The sequence below is a fragment of the Varanus komodoensis genome, unplaced genomic scaffold, assembly GCF_004798865.1.
Source record: "Varanus komodoensis strain SLA01 unplaced genomic scaffold, ASM479886v1 scaffold7_3, whole genome shotgun sequence".
In the NCBI taxonomy this organism is placed as follows: Eukaryota; Metazoa; Chordata; class Lepidosauria; order Squamata; family Varanidae; genus Varanus; species Varanus komodoensis.
The window spans coordinates 14,464,437-14,489,762 of record NW_025336480.1 but is presented as its reverse complement, the minus strand read 5'-3'; the positions used below and the strand labels follow the sequence as shown (position 1 = coordinate 14,489,762).

The 25,326-nt window shown below is 41.8% G+C and overlaps 1 protein-coding gene across 1 annotated transcript in view; it reads left to right on the top strand.

The window, feature by feature from the left end:
* COL23A1 (collagen type XXIII alpha 1 chain) overlaps window positions 1-25,326 on the top strand; it is a 406,477-nt gene that overhangs the window by 367,236 nt on the left and 13,915 nt on the right. The window contains exons 16-28 of the mRNA XM_044454607.1: window positions 14-37; window positions 3,097-3,150; window positions 6,440-6,484; window positions 8,453-8,542; window positions 9,643-9,732; window positions 11,380-11,430; window positions 13,277-13,333; window positions 14,920-14,946; window positions 17,287-17,313; window positions 19,297-19,368; window positions 19,463-19,516; window positions 20,711-20,737; window positions 22,006-22,059. Of these exons, the coding sequence (XP_044310542.1) occupies window positions 14-37; window positions 3,097-3,150; window positions 6,440-6,484; window positions 8,453-8,542; window positions 9,643-9,732; window positions 11,380-11,430; window positions 13,277-13,333; window positions 14,920-14,946; window positions 17,287-17,313; window positions 19,297-19,368; window positions 19,463-19,516; window positions 20,711-20,737; window positions 22,006-22,059 (672 nt within the window). The remainder of the gene's footprint in view (window positions 1-13; window positions 38-3,096; window positions 3,151-6,439; window positions 6,485-8,452; window positions 8,543-9,642; window positions 9,733-11,379; window positions 11,431-13,276; window positions 13,334-14,919; window positions 14,947-17,286; window positions 17,314-19,296; window positions 19,369-19,462; window positions 19,517-20,710; window positions 20,738-22,005; window positions 22,060-25,326) is intronic.

The window sequence follows — 25,326 nt, the reverse complement described above, 5'->3', positions numbered from 1 at the left end:
TGTTTTATAACAGGCTGCAGGGAAGCTCAAATTGACGGTAATTGATCTGTGCCAGATGCCTGCTTGGATTGCTTTATTAGAATGTCCCAGCATGTGGCTTTTGTGCTTTAGATGTTGGATCATGATTGTTAAAAAGATTCTGCCAAACATTTGGTTTCCATTAATTAAATAATAATGAAATAATAATAATAATCCCTGAGTTAAATACCCATTTGCAGCATGATTGATGTGTTGCAAGCAAACTGACAATGAAGCCATGAATGTGTTACCTGCTTTGTCCTTTTGCTTATTGAAGCTGAACAGCTGAAACTACATTTTTGCTTCTTTGAAAACTTACTGGGCATTGATTTGACAACCAGCCTAGCTTCCATTTGAAGTCAGTGGGATTTAAGGGTTACTTACATTGGTTTGACCATGCCAATCATTATTACATTAGGGCGGTGGAGGGGCATATAACCTCTGTCAGCCTGTGGTCCAAAGTCTATTTTGAAGATTCCAGCTGTAGGCTTGCAGAAAGGAGTACAACCAAAATACCGGCAAGTTTTAGCTTAAGGTTTTTACTATCAGGAAATTAGCCTTAGGAAAAAGAATTGAACCTTTCAGAATAAGGGAAGAAAACATGTAAAAGCCTGTAAATTGTCAGAGGGAATTGGGGTAAGCTGTCTGGGGAACCCCAGAGAGCCAGTTTGAGGACCCAGGTAGGCTGGCTTTGGCTGATCAGCCTGAGGTTCAACACTGCAGGGGTAATGAAACTTCCAACGGGGATTGTCCTTGATGCCTAGATTAATTTCTCATTTAGGGACTCCTATTAGGGGCTTTCCTAACAGTCTGGAACCACAACTTCTACCAGCTCCACTCATTGTTTGCAGTGTTTTTATTTCACAGATAAAATAAACTCCAATGGAAGTGCAGAGGGTGGCAACAAAGGGTATGGGTTTCTCAGTGGTGGCCCCTGTCTATGGAATGATCTCCTTGGCCAGCACCAAAGCTGTTACATGTTCAGCACCAGGTTAATACAGCCCTCTTTTCTGAAGCTTTTAAAGACTTGCTTGGTCACCCAGGCACTTGAGGGGGTACACCAGGTGTTTTGCAGAGTTATCCTTTTTTGTTAGCCCTTGTTATTGTCTGTTTTTATCATCTGTCTTGAGCTGTTTTAAACTTTTTAATGTTTTCCTAGTTTTCTTATATTTTGTTGTACTTTTATCATGTTTTTATGGACTGTGTATACCAGCCAGAAAGCTTTGGCTGTGAGGCGGTATAGAAATGAAATGAAATAAACACACAGAAACCCTAACTACATGTTATCCACGTTATGTGGAAAGCAACCTTATGTAACCAGTTTCTGACTTCTGCTCTGCTTCCAAATCACCTCACAAATTGTTCCTGCTCAGCAACTCAGGGCAAAAAAGGCTTGTGCAGGGGACTGCAGTTCACACTATTGCATAAAATTATCAAGTAGCAGTTCACAGTTCTAGCATGTTTCCTGCACAAATCACATCTGGAGAGGTCCTGCTTGCAGACACCCATGGATTCCCATGACCGGTCTGCAGTGAAGAAGCCTCCCGTGAGCATAGGCTTTCTCATGATTTGGATGCTAGCACAATTGGGAATTGTTCTCATTTGAGCAGTTGCCCATGCACAGGATTCTTCACTGCAGGCAGTCCTTGATAAGTCCTGGAAATCTGAGGGACAAGGCCACAACACGATCATGCTCCTCCTAATGTATGATGCCCCCTTTAAGCAGGAAACACAAGGCCCTGGAGCAAAATCTAGCACTTGGTATATCCTTCCAGGGTTCCCTATATATCCATGTCCCCTGTTCCTGGCTGCACCCTCCTTCTCCCATATGTTGGTTTCTTAGCTTTTGTGCAATGTGTTCTACATTCTAAAGGTTGAAATGTTTTGCCTAATTCTTTGTTACTGGCAGTAAGCACTTTGAGCTACAAGATGCTTTTTGTGTGTGTGTGTTTTAATTTTTTACCCTGTCCCCTTTTGCCCCACCACTGGAATGTGGGCCTCTAAAAGAGGATTTAGTCCTTAGGCTGAAAGATGTTCCCCACTACAGACCTATAGCCTGGGCTAAGTGGAGTTCTAGTACATGTGGAAAATTAGATATGATTGCAAGTAAACATATTCGTACAACTATCTGAATGCATGCTCAGTGTAAAACCTTGTAAATAGCTCTGCTCTAAGAGGCAAAGAGGAATGGTCCAACATAGCAAATGTCTGAATAGTCTGAGTTAGTTCCAGAGGTGTCCCTTTTCCAGAGAAGGATCTTCCTGAAACAGAGGAAGGGTATCTTTGGATCTGATCTTTTGTCTTGAAAGCTGAGTAGGAAAAATGTTTGATAATGGGGATTTTTTTTTTCCAGAAAATAATTTTATCAATTAAAATTAAGGAATTTGGTGTGTAAGTCTTGCAAAGAAACAATGTTGTCTCTTTTAAAATATGCAATTGCCTGTTCTCAAGCTCATACAAGTCAGCACTATACCTCACATTCTATCACATGTATTAACAGTAGTGGTGCAGTGGTACTTGATGGGCTGCACTGATGCCAAAGTTGATTTTCCTTCTCAAAACAAAAGATAATTTGGGAAATTGTATGAGCTTACTGTTGGCTAATGGAAGTGGTCTAGAAAGACAGAAAACAAAGTTTCCATTCAGTAACAAACTAGATGGGAAATATGATATCATGATAGGAGAAGTTTTTGTCATCTTAAAGTATCTGTGATGCAGAATTAACAAAGTAGTGCTTGCTTAAATGGAAATGTTATTTATCATTTTTTCTGAGTTGGGGATGCTGTATGTCACGGATGAACAGATGGTAGATCTCCAAATATTTTGGGCTTCTATACCAGACATATCTGACTACTGGCCATGCTGGCAAGGGCTTCTGGAAACTGAAGTCCAAAACATCTGGAGATCTGCCTTCTTCCCATCCTTACTCTAAATCCTTGAAAATTAGATGGTCTCCATCATAGACCATTAAAAAAGACTACACTGTTTGATCTATAGAGGATATTACATATATTATTAGCTCAAAATATGTATACTGTAAACAGACATTAAGAAACCAATTGCTGTCCTTTGTTGCAGGGCCCACCAGGTCCTCAAGGGCCACCAGGCCCTCAAGGTGCTCCAGGACCAAAGGTTGGATTTCACCCCCTTTTACACAAAATGTCATACCATATACAAATTGGCAACACTGCTACTGGTTTGTGCATGAAGGTTCTGTTAATGCCATGTGCCCACTTTGGGTAACAAAGGCAAGGGACACAATGTGAGTTCAAGGTTTCAAAATGGATCAGGAGGTAGAAGAAAAATTGTATGTGCCCAAAACATTTGGTTCTAAAAATAATGCATATTCTTTCCTCACTATAAATGAGAATGGCATGGACAGGGCTACATTAGAGCTACAATGGAAATGACCAAGCACTTATCTAGTCTAGCCTTCTGTTCACATAGTGTCTAATCAGCTGCCTACGTTAAGCCCACACACAGAATATGAATGTAGTAGAACAATGCCTCCAGTCCTGGAGGTAACATATAATCATAATGATGAGTAACCATTGATGGTTGTTCAGAATGCATAGGTAGAATTTCACATTGATTTCACTCCAGTTATTTTTACTTATGAATTAATGTTGCAAATGTTTTAATAAGATGGCCTGTTTGCACTGTTTGTTTGTTTGTTTATTATAAGATTTTTAGCCCATTTCATTTATTTATTTATTTATTTATTTATTTATTTAGCAAGCTTCTGTGCCACCCCATTAGCCAAAGCCTCGGGGCGGCTCACAACAATAAATAAATACACATTAACCATATAAAACAATATAATTGGAGACGTCCTGGCCAAAGATATAAAATCAATGAAGAATGTTAACAATTAAAATGACGTTTAAATAAAAAGGTCTTGGCCTGGCGCCGAAAAGCAAATAACGACGGCGCCAGGCGGACCTCTCTGGGGAGCGCATTCCATAGATTGGGCGCTACCACAGAGACAGCCCTCCTCCAGGTACTTACCCTCGTAATGTCCTTCACAGAGGGTTCCCAGAGAAGGGCCTCTCCCACTGATCTCAAGGGGCGGGAGGGCCTATATGGACGTAAGCGCTCGTTTAGGTAACCAGGACCCAAGCTGTTAAGGGCTTTATAGGTAATAACCAACACCTTGAATTGGGCCCAGACTTCAATGGGGAGCCAGTGAAGCTGATGGAGGATTGGAGTCATGTGAACATAACGCCCAGTCCCCGTCAGCAGCCTGGCAGCTCTATTTTGAACCAACTGAAGTATCTGGACCATCTTCAAGGGCAGCTCCACATAGAGTGTGTTACAGAAGTCTAGTCGGGAAGTTACCAACGCGTGTGTCACTGTCGCCAGGCAGTCGTTCTCCAGGTAGGGACGCAGCTGATAGATCAGCCAAAGCTGAAAGAAAACGCTCCTCACCACTGCTGTCACCTGTGCTTCAAGTGAAAGCTCTGGGTCGAGGAGCACTCCCAAGCTGCAGATCTTGTCCCTAAGAGGGAGTGCAACCCCATTCAGGACAAGGTCAAGGTCCCCTTCCCCGAAGCCCTATCCGCCTACCAACAAGACCTCTGTCTTGTCTGGATTGAGCTTCAGTTTATTGGCCCTCATCCAGCCCATTACCTCAGCCAGGCACCGGTTCAGCACAGCCACTGCCTCACCTGGATTGGTGGAAAATGAGAGGTAGAGCTGGGTATCATCAGCGTACTGATGATTCCTCAGCCCACACCTCCTAATGACCTCTCCCAGCTGTTTCATGTAGAAGTTAAATAGCAAAGGGGACAAAATGGATCCCTGCGGTACTCCATGGCATAACTGCCATGGCGCAGAGCCATAGTCCCCCAGCACCACCTTCTGGAATCGGCCATTGAGATAGGAGCGGAACCACTGCAAGGCAGTGCCTCCAACCCCCAATCCCGCTAGCCTATCCAGAAGGATACCATGGTTGATGGTATCGAAAGCCGCTGAGAGGTCCAGGAGAACCAACAGGGACGCACTCCCCCGTCTCTCTCCCTGCACAGGTCATCATACAGGGGGACCAAGGCAGATTCAATACCGTACCCAGGTCTGAAGCTGGACTGAAATGGGTCCAGATAATCAGTTTCATCCAAGAGTGCTTGGAGTTGTCCCGCCACCACCCGTTCCAACACATTGCCCAAAAACAGGATGTTGGCCACTGGTCTATAATTAGTGTCCATCTCTGGATCCAGGGATGCCTTCTTCAGGACTGGTCGGACTACTGCCTTCTTTAAAGGGGCAGGTACCCGGCCATCCTTCAGAGAGGCGCTAACCACTTCCAGGATCCAGGTCCCTATCCCGTGTTTGGCGTTGTTAATTATAAGAGGCAGGTGGTGGACATACTCGTCCAAGCACCTTGTCCACATCAGGCCGCAGTAACTGAAACTCAGCCATCAATTTTGGACCAGACGGCGACATTGGTATCTCCCCAGAAGCCTCTGGGTCACTAGTGGAGTCCAGCTTATGACGAATCTGAGTGATTTTCTCCCTAAGATGCTTGGCAAATTCGTCACAGTGGGCCTTCGAGGGTGGTACAGGATCTTTCTTACGGCCAGGATGAACCAGCCCTTGTACCACCCAAGAAAGCTCCGCCGGACGGCATTGTGAGGAGGCAATGGAAACGGAGAAGAATTTCTTTTTCGCTGCCCTCACCGCCACAGCATAGGTCTGATAATGGGCTCTTAAGTGTGTTCGGTCAGATTCGGTCTACTCTGTAGACGTCTCCCAGCCCGCTTCATTGCCCACAGTTCAGGTGTGTACCAAGGGGAAGAGTGGGCTCTGCCAGGCGGGAGAGGATGCTTGGGAGCGATCGTGTCAATAGCCCTGGTCATTTCCCCATTCCATAGTTCGACCAGAGCATCGACAGGAGCACCAGCCTTGTCAACTGGAAACTCCCCCAGGGCCTTCAGGAATCCGTCCGGATCCATCTGGCTCCGGGGGCAGACCACAAGGATCCCTGGGTGGATTAGTTAAGAATAGAAACATAGAAATGGAGCAAGTCAGAAGGGGCCTCCCAGGCTCCAGCCAGCTCCACTCACGACATGCCTACCATGTGCATCTCTAGCCTATCCTTGAACAAATAGTATGTATTCTTCCTGTGATACAATCTGGTCCTAACTTACAGCACAGTCCTGTGTGTGTCTACACTGAAGTATGTCCCACTGTATCCAGGGGGACTTACTTTAAGCTAAGTAAATAGGATGGCAGTCTAAATCTGGCACTTCACATAAAATATCCAAGGCTGTTGAGGCATCTCAACAACTCATCAACTCAATTGATGATTATTGTAGTGCTGAATGCAGTATTAAATACTACAGTTTTTGTGGATTTTATTTTTGTTGGTTAGCTCTTGTATTTAATCTTTATTTCAATGTATTCCTTTTTTATTCTACTTAAGGGGGAGCTTGGATTGCCTGGTCCACCTGGAGTTGATGGTGAGAAGGTGTGTGGGGGGCTATTAATAGGTTAATATATTAATTTTATAATAGGCAGGGACCCTTGAGTATGCTTCATTGAAGCTTATGAGATGTATATCTGAAGAAATATACCGATGCTTGCACATTAATGAATTTAGTGATTATTAAATCACTCCCTTCCCTGCCCCTAGAGCCCCTCTCTGGGGTCACTCTTGTCTCCTCAGAGTAGCATTAGTGCCGTTCCTTCCATGCCAGCTGCAAGGGACTGAGGGAGATCTAAATGTGGATCCCCAGAACTGAGGTCAGAGCTCTTTTCCAGCCTTGGATCTTGGAATCCAAAAAATCCTATGGTCCCTCTAGCAGTTCTTTAGGGATCATAAACTGCTTTCTAAGATGACTGGGGCAAAATTAGAAATTTGCAGATAAAACAAAATATTCTGAATGACAAGTATTTCCTCCTGGCGTCCACAAAACTATCTGTCTCTTGGTAGGTTTTGTTTTCAACAGTTCACCTTGCCAGACCTCCAAAAAATTTTTTAAAGTTGCTGAGTGCAGAAGTTCAGTATAGGAAATGCTAAAAAGACAGGTGGTAACAAAACTTTCCTGTGTGGCCCTCTCATTTAGATGACTATGACAAAATGTCACCAAGACAGTGGCAAGCTCTGGATGTTCTTTCCTCTCGGCTAATAGAAAACTGCTCTAGCAGAGGAGCCTTGGAGCAAGTGCAGAAAGAGGCTTGCACAAGTATATACAAGCAAGAGGACATGCTCAAAAGTGTGGGGACAAGGGTCTGCCTGCAGTATCCCCACCTTTCTGGCTTCTCCCCCAATTTGTGTGCATTGATTGTGAAGTTCTGCAAGCAGTTTGGAAGGTTCAACTAATGCTTACAAGCTCTTGACAGATCTTAGCAAAAAAAAAAAAAAAAAAACCATCCTAACCAAGAGTGCAACAGGGAAGTGCAGACCATATTCTCTGGCAGCAGCTGATGCATTGCAAGTTACTTTTCCCACATCATCTGTCTGGGCAAAGTGAGAATACAAGAACAATATGACATTTCATGATCAGTCACCCCTGTGAGTTTTTATTAAACATCCCTACAAATACAGAGCATCCAATTATTGTTGTCAAAACAGAATAATTATTAAGCACTGTTGTGTGTGGTATGGGTGTATGCATGTCCAAATGTTTCTTCAATGTTCTCGTGCCCTGAAAAATCACATTGCTGCATTCTCCTGGTCTACTGAATTCCGCTCCGCTTCATAATTGGCACTCTATCAAAAGCAGTTCCTCTTCCTTATATAAGCAAAGCTGTCGTGCACACATGCTCGGATGAGATTCCCAGGCGTGCATAAGAGATGGAGGGCTCTGGTGGGAATGGTGGCTCAGACTCAGGGGAGGGGGAGTGGAGAGCTGAACCAGCCGTGGCTCAGAGTTCTCACTCTGATATGGGAGTTGTTGAGACTAGCGAGGCCTGATTGCCCAAACTTTCCCAGTGAGCCGGCCCAGTGAAAGCACTTCAAGGACAACCACTGAGCCCCCGCCCCCTCCTGATTGTGGGAAAGAAGACAGCGGAGGACAGGGTGGGGAGGGGTTCTCAGGAGGAGAACTTGACACTCCTGGAGATGTGGACACAAGGGCCCATCGACGTACTCACTGGCTGGACCAAATAGGGGCTCAATGGGAAGAGCGTTGGCATGCCCACTTTCATGGTGCACCCCCTTCCAGAGACCAGCCCCAAAGGGTTCATAAACAAAGCTTTGGGTAAATAGGGGCAGGGTGAAAGGTAAACTTTCCACCTGCAGTGCGTGTTTTGAGGCTTGTGAATACGTTGTTTCTGTGTGGAATAGACTCTTTTAATAATTGCTGAAGTGCTTTTCTCATTTGGAGAAGACGCCTAGCTCAAGACAAAAGTTGAATAAATTATAAAGCACCATGCTGAAACAAATGAATTGTATAAAAACCTATAAGCTTAACTCTTTTTTCTTTGAATGCAGGGTCCTAAAGGATCAAAAGGAGACCAAGGAAGCACTGGTCTAGTAGGACAAAAGGGAGAAATTGGAGAAGTTGGCATGACTGGTCTACCAGTATGTCTGTTAATATCTTTAAGTACTGTTTTCAGCATATATATGTTGGGTGAAGCATACCAAAAGCAGAAAGTCTGTGTGCGGGAGAGAGAGAGAAGTTGGCAAACCTTGGCAGATACTGCCCTAGCACCTTCTGATAACCTGAGGAGCAGGGAAATTCCTAAAAAGTAATCCTAAAGCTGCTTGGCAAACAAAGTATCAAAGAAGTTCCTGGCTTCCTAAATATAGCTGTCCTGCTGAAGCTGTCTAAGAGAGTCATGCACTGTAAAGAGGATGGTGGGCCCTGATGAGGAGCTGATAGGCTGGAGCCTGGAACGGCCTGTCCTGCTGCAGCTTCCTTGCCCTTTGCCACCTGTCGCTGTGGCATCAGCTGCTGCTGTTCCACACGTCTGCTCATCTGCAGAGTTTTCTTTTTAGCCTGTGTTCTTTTTCCTACTCTCTTTGAGGCACTCCAGATTTTTGTGTGTCACAGTAACTCAGCTAACCTCTAGGGGAAAAAAGTTTTTCTCTTGTGTTTCAAGTATTTGTAACTTTTTTGGCATAGTAATAACAGTAGTAATTCTTTTGTTGCAAATCTGCTTTAAATTAACACATTTCTATGTCCATGACCTTAGAAAGTGTCCTAAAATAGTATCCTTGCCACAAGGGAGATGCTGATAAGGGCAATGCAGGGCTGATAGATGCAGCTTCTTGGCTGAGCAGCTGCATCTCAGTGTACCAGTTAGCTAAATTCTTGCCCATTCCTCTGTGATGATATGAATTAGGAATTCATTTTATGAAAGAGCTTGCCAGTGCCCCAACCAGAATATTTTGCATGCTGGGAACGTTTTGTATTAGGTTACATAAGCCAAACATTAATTTCAGTTTCCAGAAACCTTTTTAAAAGAAACTTTCACCAGATTATGCTTTGATTTGCCCTTTGCAAATGCAATTCCGTGAACCCCTCAGTGAGGAATTTGAGCAGCCTATGGAGGGTAGTTTCTAGAGTGGCATGAGGAGAATGGGTATGTGTGCGTTTTTGCTTCTGGATCATCTTGTTGTGATATAAATGAATCCTGGTATTTAACAATGCTTCTCCCTTTTTGTTTATTAAACTGTAGGGTCCTAAAGGATCGAAAGGAGATCAAGGAAGCCCTGGAATCATGGGGCAGAAAGGCGAAATAGGAGAAATGGGCTTGTCTGGTCCACCGGTATGTCTGTCTTCAATATGGTTTTGTGATTAGATGGTTTGTTGCCACTCATTATTTCATGCTAGAAAACATGGATCCTCACAGGTTTATATCTTGGAAGTTTTCAAGCCTGGGCCAAAAGAGCCACTCTAAGAGGTGATTACAAGAGCAAGGATAAGCAACCAAAATGCCTTTCAGTGTGGAGGGTACTGGGTCACCTACCCCTGCTTTCCAGTAAGACCAAAATAATGACCATGGACATGGAGGAAATAAATCAAGAGGGAGGAATAAAACCTCCCTTGTACCCACATGTACCCTTGATATGATTAAAATGCACAGAAGAGAAACCTATGAAAGAACATACATAGGAAGCAGTGGTACATCACATTATCCCACAGCACTGACATATCAGTACAAAGCATACAAAAACAGAGTGACCATAGCCTGGCATTCTTCTGGTCCAACAAGACTAATGCAGGAAGGCAGTTCAGGGCATTCATGGCAGCTGTTTGAGCTTCCTTAGAAACCCCTCATCTCATTTGTGAACATCGTACCATGTGATGTTACTGTTAAAAGAGGGAACTATTTCATTAGACTTGACCAGGAAGCTGGATGACTTTGGGACAGCCACTGACTCTTAGCCTAACTGACCTCACAAAGTTGTTGTGAGGTTAAAGTAAAGAGGAGGAGGACTATGTAACCCACCTTGTATTTTTTACAAGAAGGAAGAAGTGGAGTACAAATAGAATAATAAAATAGATTTGTAGAAATATGAAACAAAGTCTTATGAGGAGCAATTGAAAGAACTGGGTGTGTTTAGCCTTGAGAGAAGACTGAGGTGAGCTATGATAGCACTCTTCAAGTACTTGAAAGGCTGTCACACAGAGGAAGGCCAAGATCTCAATCATCTCAGATTGCAGGACATGAGATAACAGTCTCCAGTTACCAAGCTAGATTCCAGTTTTCCTGAGTGTTAGAGCAGTATGACAATGGAACCAACTACCTAGGGAGGTTGAGGTTTCTCCCACACTGGAGGCATTCAAGAGGCAGCTGGAGAAGGGTGGTGGAGTCCTACTGTTCTGTGATTGTATGATGTTTTCATCTTATTTATCCATATTGTGAGGAAGATGGGCAGTGCTTTCCTGTAGGGAGCTTCCACACAGCTATGGTCTCTGGATAATGAAGGCAAAATTTAAAAATTAATTGTATGGAGACTTCCTGTGAGTGAGGGCAATGATTGAAGGACTGCCCCCCTCTCCTGTGATTTTCAAAGGAAATACCCCCCAACTGACACCCCCCCCCCATCAGAATGTGCTGTGGAGAAGTCACACTTAAGGAGACAGAAATATATTCAAACAAGGTTTGCTGTGAGAAGGTGTACAATAACAGGCACATCATATGCCGCCATTAAGACTGCTGCAAGTTATTGCACCACCATATTTCCCAGCATGGCTCAGCTGGAATCCAGCTGTGCCATTTGCCTTCCATTTCTCTGCTGCTGGCGCATTAAGAGCCAAGAGGAGCTCAGTCTTTCAAGGAAATTTCCCACTGAAACTTATGGCAGCAGAGTTGGCTTAAATAAAGCATTGGAATTAAGGGGGGTGTAATTTCCTTTATGTGGGTATACATCCTGCAGGTCGCAGACTCTTCTTTCTTTTTAATATTTAGGGGATTGATGGACCAAAAGGAGAACCTGGTACACCCTGCAAGCAGGATCTTGTAAGTTGGGAACAACTAAGTACATATGTATCAAATTACTACTAAAATGGTCAGTTTGTTCAAAGAGTGACAATACACAGTCAATTTTATACAAACCAGGACTCTTGCTTTCACTAAAGACATCCATACTACAGGTTGCTGAATTTTGCAGTGGAATTAATACATTTTGTGATACTGCAAACTTCATGGAGCCTTTGCTTTTCAAAGCTTATTCACATCCCAAACCAAAATGCAATGCATTAAGGATGCTTGCTTATAATCACAACTTAAGGGCTGCTTTGTATGTAATGATTTTTCTACAGATAAGAAAATCTCTCCACTCTAAAATGTAGGAAAGCCTTAGGTAGTGTTCTAGGACGTTGTGATCATTCATGTCCACTGTTTCCTGGTGCATGTACATTCTACATATCCAAACTCATCTGACTTCTCCAGTATGTGCATGCGAAACAAACTATATAAGATGAGAGGTGGAGTTCCTGTTTTTTGTGTATTCCTCCATCTAAGTGCCTTCCCTGTAGAAAAACCATCACATCTGAAACAGTCCTAAAACATGAAAAGGTCAAAAGGGGGCAGCAGCAAAAACAGCCAAGAAAGGGAGGTTGACATCAAACTGATGCCTGATGGGGAATTTATTCATGGAAGTACATTCTCTGTTGTATTTCTATAAAACCTTTGCCTCAAGCAATAGTTAAACATTCTTGTACTTGAAAAATGTTCTTTCCTGCAAATTTAAGTAACACAAGATGTTTCTTCTTTAGCAAGAGAATAGATAGCTAATTTTATCTCTTTTATAGAAATTAGATACTCATTTGCTTTATTGTACTTAGTCATAACCTACAATTTGCTGCCCCAAAATGGGTTTAGGGCAGAACTATCACCACAGGGCAGAATCACAGGTCATGATGTTATGCCAATGTCCTTTCGGTGACAGACTGTTTTAAATCTCAAATTGAAAAAACAAACAAACAAACAAACAAACTTGCCATGGCCAAAGTCCCAACATGCAGTGAAATTCACCAGAGTCTCTTGAAAATTACTGCTTCTCCAGGATGCTTTTTGTGCACTGATTCATGATTTGTCATAGGGATGGTTTTCAAGCTTTCTTTCACTGATTAGGAGAGTAGGATTTTTTTTTTAGTCTTTCCTAAGTCTTTTATTTAAAAAAAAAGCCAGACAAAGCATTTTAACAAATGATGACACTAAAGTGCAAATGATGCCATCAGTTTTTATCAGATCTGGCTCTAATGTGGCCATAGTCATTGGGCATATTGGCCTCAATCCAGTCCAGCACACACGTGGCACCCATGTGTAGAGGATCTCCATAAACTTGGTAAACCTTCTTTACTCCTCTCATTCACACACCTCTGTGCATTGCATGCAGTTAACAAGCTATTATGAAGAATGTGAGGTCTATGCATTCCTATTCTTATTCAGCTTTTCCTTCTCAGTAGTTTAAGTGTATAGATAGAGGGAAATGGGGGCAAACCATTGTAGGATGCACACTGATTTTTGTTGCCCTGACTTGCCTGCCATGTCACCTAAGACATTATGAAGCCTATGAAAAATTATTTCATGTAAATACAGCTGTACCCAGAGTTCACTGGTTATTCTTCAGACCAGGGACTCTCTGCCTGCATTGTGGTTAACAATCTGTTTTAAACCACAGCGCAAGTTATGCATATTTTAAAACATGCTATTTTAACATTTTAAAAGGACCCTTAAAATTATCCTATAAATTGCCATGTTCTTATTTTCCTTAACAGCATTTTCATTTTAAAGATGTTATCTTTCATTACCTTACAATGCAGTCTATATAATCTAAGTCACTTCATTATGTAATCCATAGGTGCAGATCATACCTGAACCAGGACCGCCTGGATTGCCAGGTCCCCCAGGCCCCATGGTAAGTAATACAAGAACAGTTTTCATTGCCCAAACAAGCTGGGCTATTTTCACATTCCAACAAGCAAGTGATAATTGTTGAGCTAATGAGCACATGGTTTTGTCCATCTCTGAATTCAACCCATTAACCTTTGGTTATCATTGCTCAATTAAAATCCTTAAGAAGTCACAGAGTTGATACAATAAGAACACATCACTAGTTAAATAAATGAGAGAATTTTATCAAGTTTACCCTAAAGGCAAGACTTAATAGAAGATAGGTTGCCAAATGTTTCAGATTTCAGTTCCCAGAATGCCCTTGCCAACGTGGCCACCTGGAATACTGGGAACTGAAATCCAAATTATCTGGATATCTACTTCTGTTCAGCCCTGGACTAAACAGTTGGGAGCCAAAACAACATACATGCTTTTTACTGTGGCTGTGAAAGCAACTCTTGAATGAGGAAAACTGTTTTGAACACACTGTACTAAAGGCTTATAATACCTATTCACAATGGGAAAATGGTATGTCCAGAGCTGCTCAGCTACAAGCACTCCAGTAAACTTGCAATATGCTCAGCAAGAGTTTTTCTGCTTGACTAGCTGCTTGACAGAAAGATCAACTATTGAATATATTCTGGACAGACTCCAAAAGTCAGGAATTTCCATTGATATATTTAGATGCTAAACCAGATCCTGAATCTAGCTTCAGATAGCACATGTATGCCAAAATGCCAGCTTGAGGAAATTAAATTAATTAGTTTATAATTATTTCAGCACTTACATTGGGGAAAAGATACAAAGTGGACAAAGTTCAAGGTTTCACAAAGATAACCAGTGTTAAGATGAGGAATTGTTAATTGCTTGAATATGACAGGGCTCAGCAACTTGTGGCCCTCCAAAGGTTTGTCTGTACAACTCCCATCATTCCTGGGGGGAATTGTACTCAAAATGTAGTTTTGGGCAATGAAACAGTATGGGCTTGCTTGCAGTAATAGAACAGAACAGTATAGTCCAGGGGTCTCAAACTCAACTTACCTGGGGGCCGCTGGAAGTAGAGTCTGGGTGAGGCTGGGCCGCATCAAGTATTCCACCACTGCGGTGGTGGTGGGCCGCTCACCCCGCGTCGCTCCCGGAGGCCGGCCCAGGTGCCGCCGGCGCTTTGAAGGCCACAGGGCCCCTCCCCTGTGCCCCGCCTGGCCTGGCAATTGGCCCGCGGGCCGGGAGTTTGAGACCCCTAGCATAGTACCATGGCCACAGTAAAGATATTAATGTGTTTCTGGCAAGGACAGGTGAGAGCCAGATTCACCATCTTCCACAATTTTAGAAGCTTTACCAACTTCACTATATATTATTTGATCAATCAGAAGCTGTATTTTCATTTCGTTCATTTTGTTCATTCTTTTATAAGCTTTAAAGTTAGAGGACTCAAGAAATATATATTCTATCTTGAGGATTTTTTTTTGAAACTTGATAGTTGCATATGCCACTTCAGCTTTCTGAAACAGTTGGAGCATGAAAATTTGCACCTGAGAGTCATAAAGTTCTTGGATTATGTATTAGAACACTTGAAACCCCATTTTACAAATAAAAAATTGCTACCTTTAGGGTCCTCAAGGGATACAGGGACATAAGGTGAGTCCCTAATGTGTATGTTGTTACGTGCTGCCAGGTTGTCTCTGACTTACGACGACCCTATGAATGGATGCCCTGCCAAATGCCCTGTCCTGGGCAGCCCTGCTCAGCTTTTGTAATGTGTGCATGCCATTACTGCATTGTAACGTGTGTATTAAAATGCATGTTGATGAAAAGGTGTAGTAATTGTATTTATTTATACTGTTTCAAAGGAGGCCCACTTGACCCATAGACTCTATGGGGGATGTAAACCTATCCTTATCTCTCTTAGTGTCGTGATGTTAAGGATTAGATCCAGATTCTGCCTCCTGTGGGCAGAAGGACTCATCCTTCAGAAGGTGCTGCCACCTGATTATTTTGGGTTCCCCTTGCCCCCAGCATCACAATGTCCCTGGGTCCCCCAACCTTCAGCAGTGTAGCATCTTTAGGGAGCTGGATGGGTTGCTGTGAGGAGGAGGGGAGAGGAAGGCTGCTTCTGCCAACTCAGCTGTGCATGTCTATATCTGGATCCAACCCAAGGTGAATATCTCTTAACATCTCCATGAGCCAATTAATACCCTGTTTCCCCGAAAATAAGACCTAACTGGAAAATAAGCCCAAGCATGATTTTTCAGGATGCTTGTAATATAAACCCTACCCCAAAAAATAAGTCCCAGTTAAGATCGTCAGCCAGATGGACACATTTAGTATGTCCGTTGCAACACAATTTGGAGAGTAATGATGATGTTCCAAAAGCTGACATGACTGTATTTGAATAAATGTAGATTTTTGTACATGAATAAATGAAGAAATGTAGATTGTTATACATGAAAAAATAAGACATTGCCTGATGCATCTTTTGGAGCAAAAATTAATATATAACATGGTCTTATTTTTGGGGAAATATGGTAATATTGGATATCATATCTGTTGTAATTAGGAGTCATTTAAAATAACTTTTCATGATGAAATGTTTTTTGTGTGTTGTACAAAATGCTACTGCAGTTGCTTGGATGGGAAGGTTATCTATATATTATCAAATTAATTAAACTAGGAGTAAAGCTAGGAATTTGCTGAAGTGATTTTCTCTTCACTCAACCCTAGCCTTTCCAGGAGTATGACTTTGCCACATCAGTCATAATCCCTTCTCATTGTTTGCCATAAACTCTCCTTTGGAGTAGCTTTTTATGGACACAGTGTTTGCATCAGTACCCAGTTTGTAGTGCTAAACTCTTGTGTCAGACTAGACATGATGGGATCATTCATGTTTGTGCTTCATGTGTCCGCCTAATTCCCATCTAGAGCAGGGAATGGTGCAAGATAGTCAGTTTTGATGTCAAATGACAGACATGAGCGAGAGAAGCTGAATGATCCCCTCCCCTCCTTACCTGCAACTGATTCAGGTGACAGAGTGCAGCAATATAAGGAGTAAAGTTGTTCAGCTCCTCTCACATACACATTTTTTTAGATCCCTTGCCCTTCCACATTTTAGAGATGAACAAATGTCGCTGCTCCAGCATGTCTAGTTTGGCCCCTAAAAATTCACATTCCCTTTTCTTTCTGCCTGCAATCTTGCCACATTTATAGCCCACTTTCTTACCAAAATGTAATGTAGATTTCCAAAGGGGGAAATGCAGTTGAGATGGAAAGGGTTTATAAAAGTTCACATGGGTTTATAAAGGTTTTAAATGAGGAAAGATGTTTCAGCTTCAACATTTGTACCATTCACTTCAACTAAGCTGAGCACAAGGGCATCTTCAGATTATAGCTTCATGCCTTACTATGTTTGTTTAGGTTGTTGGCAAGCCTGTGAGATACTTAGCTATAAAACTGTAAAAAGAATAGCACTCAGTTTGGCTACTCTGAGAAACTATTCTCTAGCTTCCATCTCTCTTTTATGCGGAACTACTTGCATAAGTGGCAGCAGTTGTACCCAGGAGCATCTATTTATTTAGGCTTCTGCTTTTCTCTGTAATGGAAGGAAATGTTTGAAATATCAGTATAATAGTACAAGCATTGCACCCACTTGTACTCCTCTATTCTTTGCTGTAGTGGACACTGCCGTGAATGGAAGAGGGACAGAGGTGATATTCAATTCCTTCCTTCCTCTTACAGTGCCCCTCTTCATCTTCTGTGTTATTCCAAAGGGTTGCCTAAATATGTGAATCAGATTTGCAGGGCCCAGGAGGCTATGAGAATCAGCAAAATTTGTTTCCCCCGCTTTTCATTCATGAAAGCCTGTGCTGAACCAAAGAGCCTTCTGTGAGTAGAAGGACACATCTCTAAAGAGCAGAGGTTGAAGATTGTACTTATATATTGATCTCCCTCAAACCATGTTTTCAATGTATTGATACCTTGCAGGGTCCTCAAGGAAATCAAGGGCATAAGGTAAGGTAATAAAATTGCTAATATAATTTATGATTATTTGCAGCAACTAACCATTTTGCATCGATGTTACTAAGTTTAGGATGTTGACTTCCCAGCAACTATGAAAAATCGGTCCAATTAATGCAAAATGTTTTCTTCAGATGGAGATACAGCACTGAGCTTTTATTAGGGTGGAGTCATACAACAGTTTGCTCTTTTGTGAGCTGATGTTTTGCAGTAGTTTTACAGATGAGATCCATATTAGAAGAATCCCAACTATTTCCAGGCCATCTAGCCTTAATGAAATTCCTTTCTGAATCAGAATGTGCAGGTTTCAGCCACTGTGCAGGAATGCAGAAATGAAACAATAGTATTCATAACTCTTACATGCCATTTCAAATTTCCCTCGAATAATACATAGCTGTAACACAGATTGGTACACACATTACAACATCTCATTTTTCCTTTTGTGTCCCATTCTTTGTTGTATCTCTTTTATCAGGTACCAAGACTGGTACTGTGTAGTCTTGTTCAGTGGCAATATACTTCAGTTGTGTCCAAGGAATTACTTCTCCTTTCCTTGACCTTCATCCTGTCCTCTCCTCTGGTCCTGTTCAACAGGGACCTAATGTGTTATCTTAGATTGTAGCCGTTATTAATAGTCACATTCTCTGACAGATAGAGCAAATTTCAGGAAGGGCGCAGTTGTCTTTGCAGAAGCCAGATGTGGAAACCTTGCTTCTGTTGCCTGCTGTACAGGAGGAGAAAGCATCCCTCTTTTCATTCTATGGGTTTCCTGTGGAGAAAAGGAAGGGTGTTTACCACCCGCCATGCTTGGTTTTTGAGGAAGGTGGGGCAGGATCTTGCTGCTTCCACCTTCTCCAAAGACCAGCAGAAAGGGAAAGTATATCTCTTTTTCCCTCCACAAAGAACTTGGGACAGGAAGCAAGGGGTGGTTTCTCTCCCCCCACCCCATGGAAACGTAGCCCACAAGAGAGAAATCAATAGTCTTTTTTCTTTTCTATATCCTTCAGGAGGAAAGAAAAACTGGTCTCTTTTTCACAAGCACAGTCTGTACTGGAATTGTAGAGTCATGCAATGGGCAAGGGAGACTTAGTCACTATAGAAAAGTATGCAAGTAAAGTTACATAATCCAGAATTTCTGCAGCTTCTTTCTCCCATAAGAAACGTTGCAGTCCTATGTGTACTGTAGGAAATAAACCCTAGTGGGCAGACCTCACACTCTGGAAGTGACTTCATTTTATTGGAACCTCAGAGTCCACCAAGTGCACTCAGGTACAAAATAGTCCTAGGGCAGAGATTCATTGAACATAGTTAAGGAACAGAATTCCACATGGAATCAAGAATCAGATCAAGAATTTATTTGCAGTATAAGCTTGCAGTCTTTTTAGGCAAAAACACAATCCTGATCCCCCCCCCCCCGAGATTCATTTCAGCACCCTAACTTATGATTAAAGGTCATGTTGTTGTTGCTAAGATTAAATAGTTCAATGCCAAAGCCCCTTGCCAATCTGCTGCAACTCATCCACAGAGCTACTATAGATCCCATTCTACCTGCTGCCCACCTCTGTCCTGGTTATCAGTTTGCCTTCTTCCACAGGAAATGAAGTGGAATGATATTAAGAGATTAAGAAAGCTTGCTAAGGTTTTATTCTTTGAGGATTCACCTCCACCTAACTGAAAGATAACTGAATCATTCAGTGATTGAGCTGTGTGAACAAAATGCTTACATGATCTCTTACATGGGGAAATATTTGGTTCAATAATCAATTAGGAATTTTTTTGAATGGTTAGATTGTGAGTTAAAGGGAATATGTGCTTATTTTTAACACTGTTTTTGTTCTGGTGCATTGTTGTAATAGGAATTTTACTTAAATTTAATGCAACTTTAACTTTAATTGATTTAAGGATCAGATATAAAGTAGGAGATCAAACTTTATTTAACTGGTTGAAAGCCTAATAAATATTTTTCTTTTTATGTAGGGCTCAGATGGTGCAAAGGGTGCAAAAGGTGAAAGTGGTCATAAAGGTGAAAAAGGTGCCCCTGGACCTCAGGTGAGTAGTAGCAAAGCTGAAGCCCTGTCTCCCTAGAGGAGATGCTTTAACTGAAACATGCAAAATCTTTCCTATCATTTGTTTTTCTCCCTAGGGTCCTGCTGGTACCCCTGGACTTATTGGCTTACCAGGCACTAAAGGAGAAAAGGTAAAAAGGAGATTTATTTTAAAAAAATACTTATAGCCTACTTTTCTTCTTCATGGTCTCTGTGCATCACACATATGGGCTTTTGTGCCACTGCGGAGCCTAGGTGACTTTTATTATTCCTCCTCCATTTGATCTTACCATACCCTGTGAGGTTAACTGTTAAATTACTCATCAAAAGTCACCCAATAAGCTTTATGGCCAAATGGGGACTAGAAGCAGGTTGCTGCCCAAAACTCTAACCACTATACCACAGTGGCTCCTCTCTCTTCAAGCTGTGATGGGCTGAGGCACATGTACGAGTAGGCAGCCATTTTTTTTACTATTCAGGACCCACCAGCAGCTTGTCAAGTAATACAAACCTGGGGCATCACGGAAAGACCGCGTATCACTGATATTAAAGTCTCTGCACTGGCTGCCAATATATTTCCAGATGCAGTACAAGGTGCTGGTAGTTGCCTTTAAAGCTCTTCATAGCTTGGGTTCAATATACCTTCAAGGAGTGCCTTTGCCCATACATTCTGTCGTGCCTGTTAAGGTCCTCTGGGGATAATTTTCTGAAGTTTGCTTTTCTGAGGTTAATGTCAGCTACCTAGAGGACTTTCTCAGTGGTTGCTCCTAAACTGTGGAAAAGTCTGCCAGGAGAGATGTGTCAGATATCCCAGATTGCTACCTGCAAGAGGGAGTTAAAGATGCATCTCTTCCAACAGCCCTTCCCAGATTAGTTCTCAGATTAGTTTTATTCAATAAGCTTGTTTGTTGTAAAAATTTTAATTATTGTTGGTTTTAGTTCCTTGTAACCTACCAGAGCCTATGGGAATGGAGCTGTATATATATATCTAAATACATCAGTAAGGAGAATTTATTTGTAATAAGTAATTCATCTCTAGACAACGCTAACAAGTAAACATGTTACTGCTTGTATCACAATAAAATAACTAGTGAGTCATGGGATCTACTAAAAAAAAGTCAATGTTGTCCAAATGTACTGCACAGTGGTCACAACCCAGCCCATTTTAATGGGAGAGAGCTCTGTGCTTGATCACCAATTGAATTCAAGGAACTAAAACTCATTTTGATTCATATCCAGTATACGTAGCCATTTTGTTGCCAATTTACATGAAAGTAACCCCTTAACATAGTTGTCCACTCACATTTCTTCGTTTTTCTTTATTTCTTGCTTTTCAATAAATACAGGGAAAGCCAGGTGAACCAGGATTAGATGTAAGTAATAGGTGTACTACCTATATTGTATCATCAGTATGTGAACATACCATGCAGGAATGAATTCAAAGGGGCGGCTTGTACTTTGAAATGACTGTCCCAAGGATCATTGCTGGGAAATACGTCATACACTTTGGTCCAAAGTTTGCTCATTGGTGTTTCCAGTTCAAGGATCTCAAGGAGGAGGGCCAGAAAAGACCTCTACCTACAACCCCAGAAGGTCTCTTGCAGCCAGAGTAGATGGTACTACTACTGAGGGTAGCAGTCTGATTTGTTCTATAAAGTACTATGGTTCCTTGCATTCTTAAAATGTTTGCTAACTATTCTTAGTTAGAATACCAGCATTTAGGGGAAATGCCCTAATGCTAAGAAGTTGGTTCCAAACCCAGTGAGCACTGCAGTGCTGCAGTCTGGCTACATCAAAGAGGCAAGTGGTGCTAGAGAGAGGTTCTTCTGGTTGTGGCATTCAAGCTGTAGAACACTTACCTGAGATGTTCACTAGGCACTTATGGGTTTATTTTGATGCCAGGCAAAGCCCCAAGATGTTCAGAAGCAGTTTTGATTCTGTGGGCAGTTTCTTTCTGCTTTCATAATTTTATGTCTTTTCACTTACTTTTTTATTTATTTAGTTGTGCTCTTTTCATGAGCTACCCTGGGAATATGATTGAAGGGTGTTATTAAAATGCTTACACTGCATAAATGAATCTCAGTGCGTTTACTATGTCCCTTAACAGGTTTGGGTTATTTTTACCCCTCTGTTATATTGACCCTAATAGCAATTCTATCACATCAGTCACTATCAATTCTGTTTTGCAGATGAGAAACTGAGGCTGCTCAGGCTGTTTCCCAGAACCAAATCAAGCATATTCATTCACTGGGCTTCATTGTTATTGATTTGAATAAAAAGTGAAACATAAATTAGCAGATATTTTTAAAGTGGGGCTATCAGACATATTAAGATGGTGCATATCAGAAGGTCCTAAAAGTGGAGTTACTTGTTCTGAGCACTTTCAGTTTCCATGAATTTCAAATGCATGCCACCTAGTGGTGTTTTAACAAATTTCATACATTTTCTAAGATTTATACTAAACACTAAGATTTAGCCACACTGCGATCTAAATTATATGAAATGCACAAGATTTTTCCTGAGACTGTTTTATTATCTCAGTCAACAATGGTTACTTAAAGAAAAAACATGTATTTTTTCTTTCTTTCTTACCAGAACTATTTAGCACTAAACTGAAACTTTTTCAATGTTACTTGTATAGGGTTTCCCAGGCCTAAGAGGAGAAAAAGGAGAAAAAAGTGAAAGAGGAGAAAAAGTAAGTACCACTTCTAATTCACTGAAGTAAATCCTTGCCTTTAATTCAGCTGCCTGTTTAAAACACTGCCTATTCACCTTGACAGCCTCCCATAAAGGAAACAGTTTTTCTAATCTGAATGGTACTAGATACCATCAGTATCATCTTATATTCTAATACAGCTGAAAATTTGTTGACAGCATTTCTGTATAAGCACTTTATTCTTTGTCTCCAGTCTGTGAGAATCAAGGTCCAATGTAGCGTAGCCTTGTTCGTTTGAAGCAAATTTGAATGTGCAAAATAGCATGTAGTACAACTTCAGACTTGGTAGGTGGAAAAATTGAAGATTTGAAATGATAATCTGTTCACCCCATCCATTGTATAACTCTATGCTCAGAAAAAGCTAGCGTCTCAGAAATATTTCAATTAGTCATTTCCATTAAGTTTTCAATGCTGTTTTTCTACATGCAGGGAAATATTTTGGTAGATTATTCAACATGGCAATTCCTGACCTGCAAAGTAGTGAGACCTAGACAGTACTATATACAACCTGTCTTTGCATTTTTATTCTTAGGCTGCTTTGTAGGTAGAAAATGTTTCACTGCAAATGTATGCCCAGTTACACACAGTTATACATTATGCCCTCAATTTGTGTAGTGAGAATGCATGAATGCTTATGCACCTTTCACTATACATATAGTGTAATGTATAGTGATCTGAGGTTTATGTGCAAATATTATTTTATTTCTTTAGATAGCCAAAGGCCTGAAGTTTGTGCAAACAGACAGTCAGTCAGTCTTGGGTTCGTTTAAGATGAAGAATTGTGAAATACATGCATGCCTATGGCACATTTCGCATGTTACATTGTGGGCATAGGAGTACTGAGGCTGCCCAACATCCAGTAAAAGGCTGGACGGGAAAAATGCCTGCAACTCCCACTATGCCCCAGTCAGCATGAAGCATGCCGGCTGGGGCGTGCTGAAAGTCACAGGCGCTTTTCGTCTAACTGCACATTAGGAGCTACTCAACATGTTATATAGATGGAAAGTAGAAGTGCAGAATGTTGTTCCACTTTTTAAATACTCTCTGTAGCAAATGAACACATCAGGGGGAAAGATTTTGCATAAACCACTTCTTGTTGCACTATTATTATATATTATCTGGAGAGGGTTTTTAATGTTGGTTTCCAGTTTGTTACACATGGAAACCTTTTAAAAACAGGGCTCTCCCACACCTATAACCTGAAGTGGCACGATTGAGAATTTTAGTATCTCAGCTTGAATATACACAGTACCTCAAAAGAGTTCACAGCCCTCCTCTAAATATGTCAGTTTGGCCTTCATGCAATCACTCATTTGCCTAATTGTTCCTGCTGTTGCTCTTCCTCCTCTGACTGAGGAAAGTTGTGCCCCACTGAGAGTTAAGTGGGGCATCCTCCTTTCCATTGCTTGCACTAGGCCGTGGGATACTTGAACTGCTCCACACATGCAACGGAAAGAAGTGGTAGAATCCTGAAATGATGAAAGGCTATGCTGCTTCGTACTGCTGGGTTGGGCTCACATTTTCTAATGCTCCTTCATGCAAAAAGCAAACTCCCCTTGCAAGAGGAAAACTAGCACATCAGGAAGTTGGCTGAGATAGCTGTAGCATAACATCCCTTTTCAGGCAAAGTTTCAGGCAATAGGGAATCATTCACAATGGCATTCTCCACCTATAGATCTGGTAGAGTCTATTCAGCCTTCTTAGCATTCTGCCATTTTGTTCTACTCCATGTATATTTGTCAACCATTGAGAAAGAAACAAGCCTGAGCATGCCAGCATTCAAATCTCTGCTATGCTATAGATGGACATGAATATCAAACAGATTTTCTAGCATCTTATGTACAGTTAATTTTATAGGATATACTTTCAGCTATAGTCTACCATCACATTCTGCATTATCACTGTAATGCCCTAAATGGCATGCAAGAAAGTATGCAACAGGACTCCAGGATTAATTAGGTGAGATTACACTTAAAATCCTTCCATTTTATTAGAAACTCTTTTTGAGAAGTTATAGCTCTAATCCTACATCATTCAATACATGGAAATTGTTGTGTATAAGTAAGCCCTCTAACAATGGAATACATTTGCATTTATAGCATACATTTTGCTTTCATCTTTCTAGTACATATAAGAGTTTAAGGCAGCTAACAATAAATTACAAGGCAAAACACAAAATTTTAATTAAAATGCAACAGTAAACAAGTCAGCTGAAAAGCCGCATGCTTGGTTGAATAAAGACTTATGTGCCTGCTGGTGACAAAGCAAACATGGAGCCAAAGTGGCAGGGAGTTCCTCAACCTGGAAGCTGCCCCTGAGAAGGCACTCCCTTCTCTTCCCTCAAAATGTACCCTTCCTGGTTGCAGGACAGAGAGAGTAACTCCTCTGGAGGTTCTTAATTCCCAAGCAGACTCATGCTGGGGAACAAACTAGTGACCAATGAAGCTGTTGCAAGATGGAAGCCACATACCCCCATAAGGAAACCTTTAGTACTTAGTACTTCTTAGTACATCTCAAAGGCAGCCCCATCTAAAGCCCAATGCAATAGCCCAAACAGGATGTAATTACGGCATGTGTCACCGATGCCAAGCCTGACATCTCCAGGAACAGCCTGGAACACTAGTCTTAGTCATGCAGATGTGTTCCTGGCCACTGCCAGAACTTGGGTATCCAAGCTGAGAGGACTGAATGCAGGGGCAGACCCAAATGGCAAGCCTGAGTCTCGAAGGGGAGTATAACCTCTTCACTGAGCAGGACTACCTCTGTCTTTTCTGTATTAACCAGCAGTTTGTTCACTCTTGTCCAATCCATTACTGACATCAAACATCGATTTAGAACTTGAATGTCTCCCTTGGATTTAGGTGGAAAAGCCTGTTGGATGCCATCAAATATTGGCAGTCATGCACACTGGCTGCCAAGGCAGGGTCTGCAATAGGGTAGTGATGATTCTCCCTGGAATCCAGCCATCTTCTGTTCGTTGGACTTCTCATGCTCGGCCCTCAACCTAGGAAGTCCACAAACACTGGTGGAAGGCCGGTTGCACTCCTGCCAACAGCACAAAGGCCACAAGTCACCTGCGCAAAAGAAAGATACTGCTTGTGCAGGTCTCTCTTCCTAGCAGGTACTCTGTGAATGCTCCGCATTCTCACCAGGAAGTTGGATTCATGACTGTGAGAAAGTGAGTTGGAGTCCAAGGAACCAAGCCGGGGGAATGTGATGGATTCCCACCCCCTCGCACATCCCTAG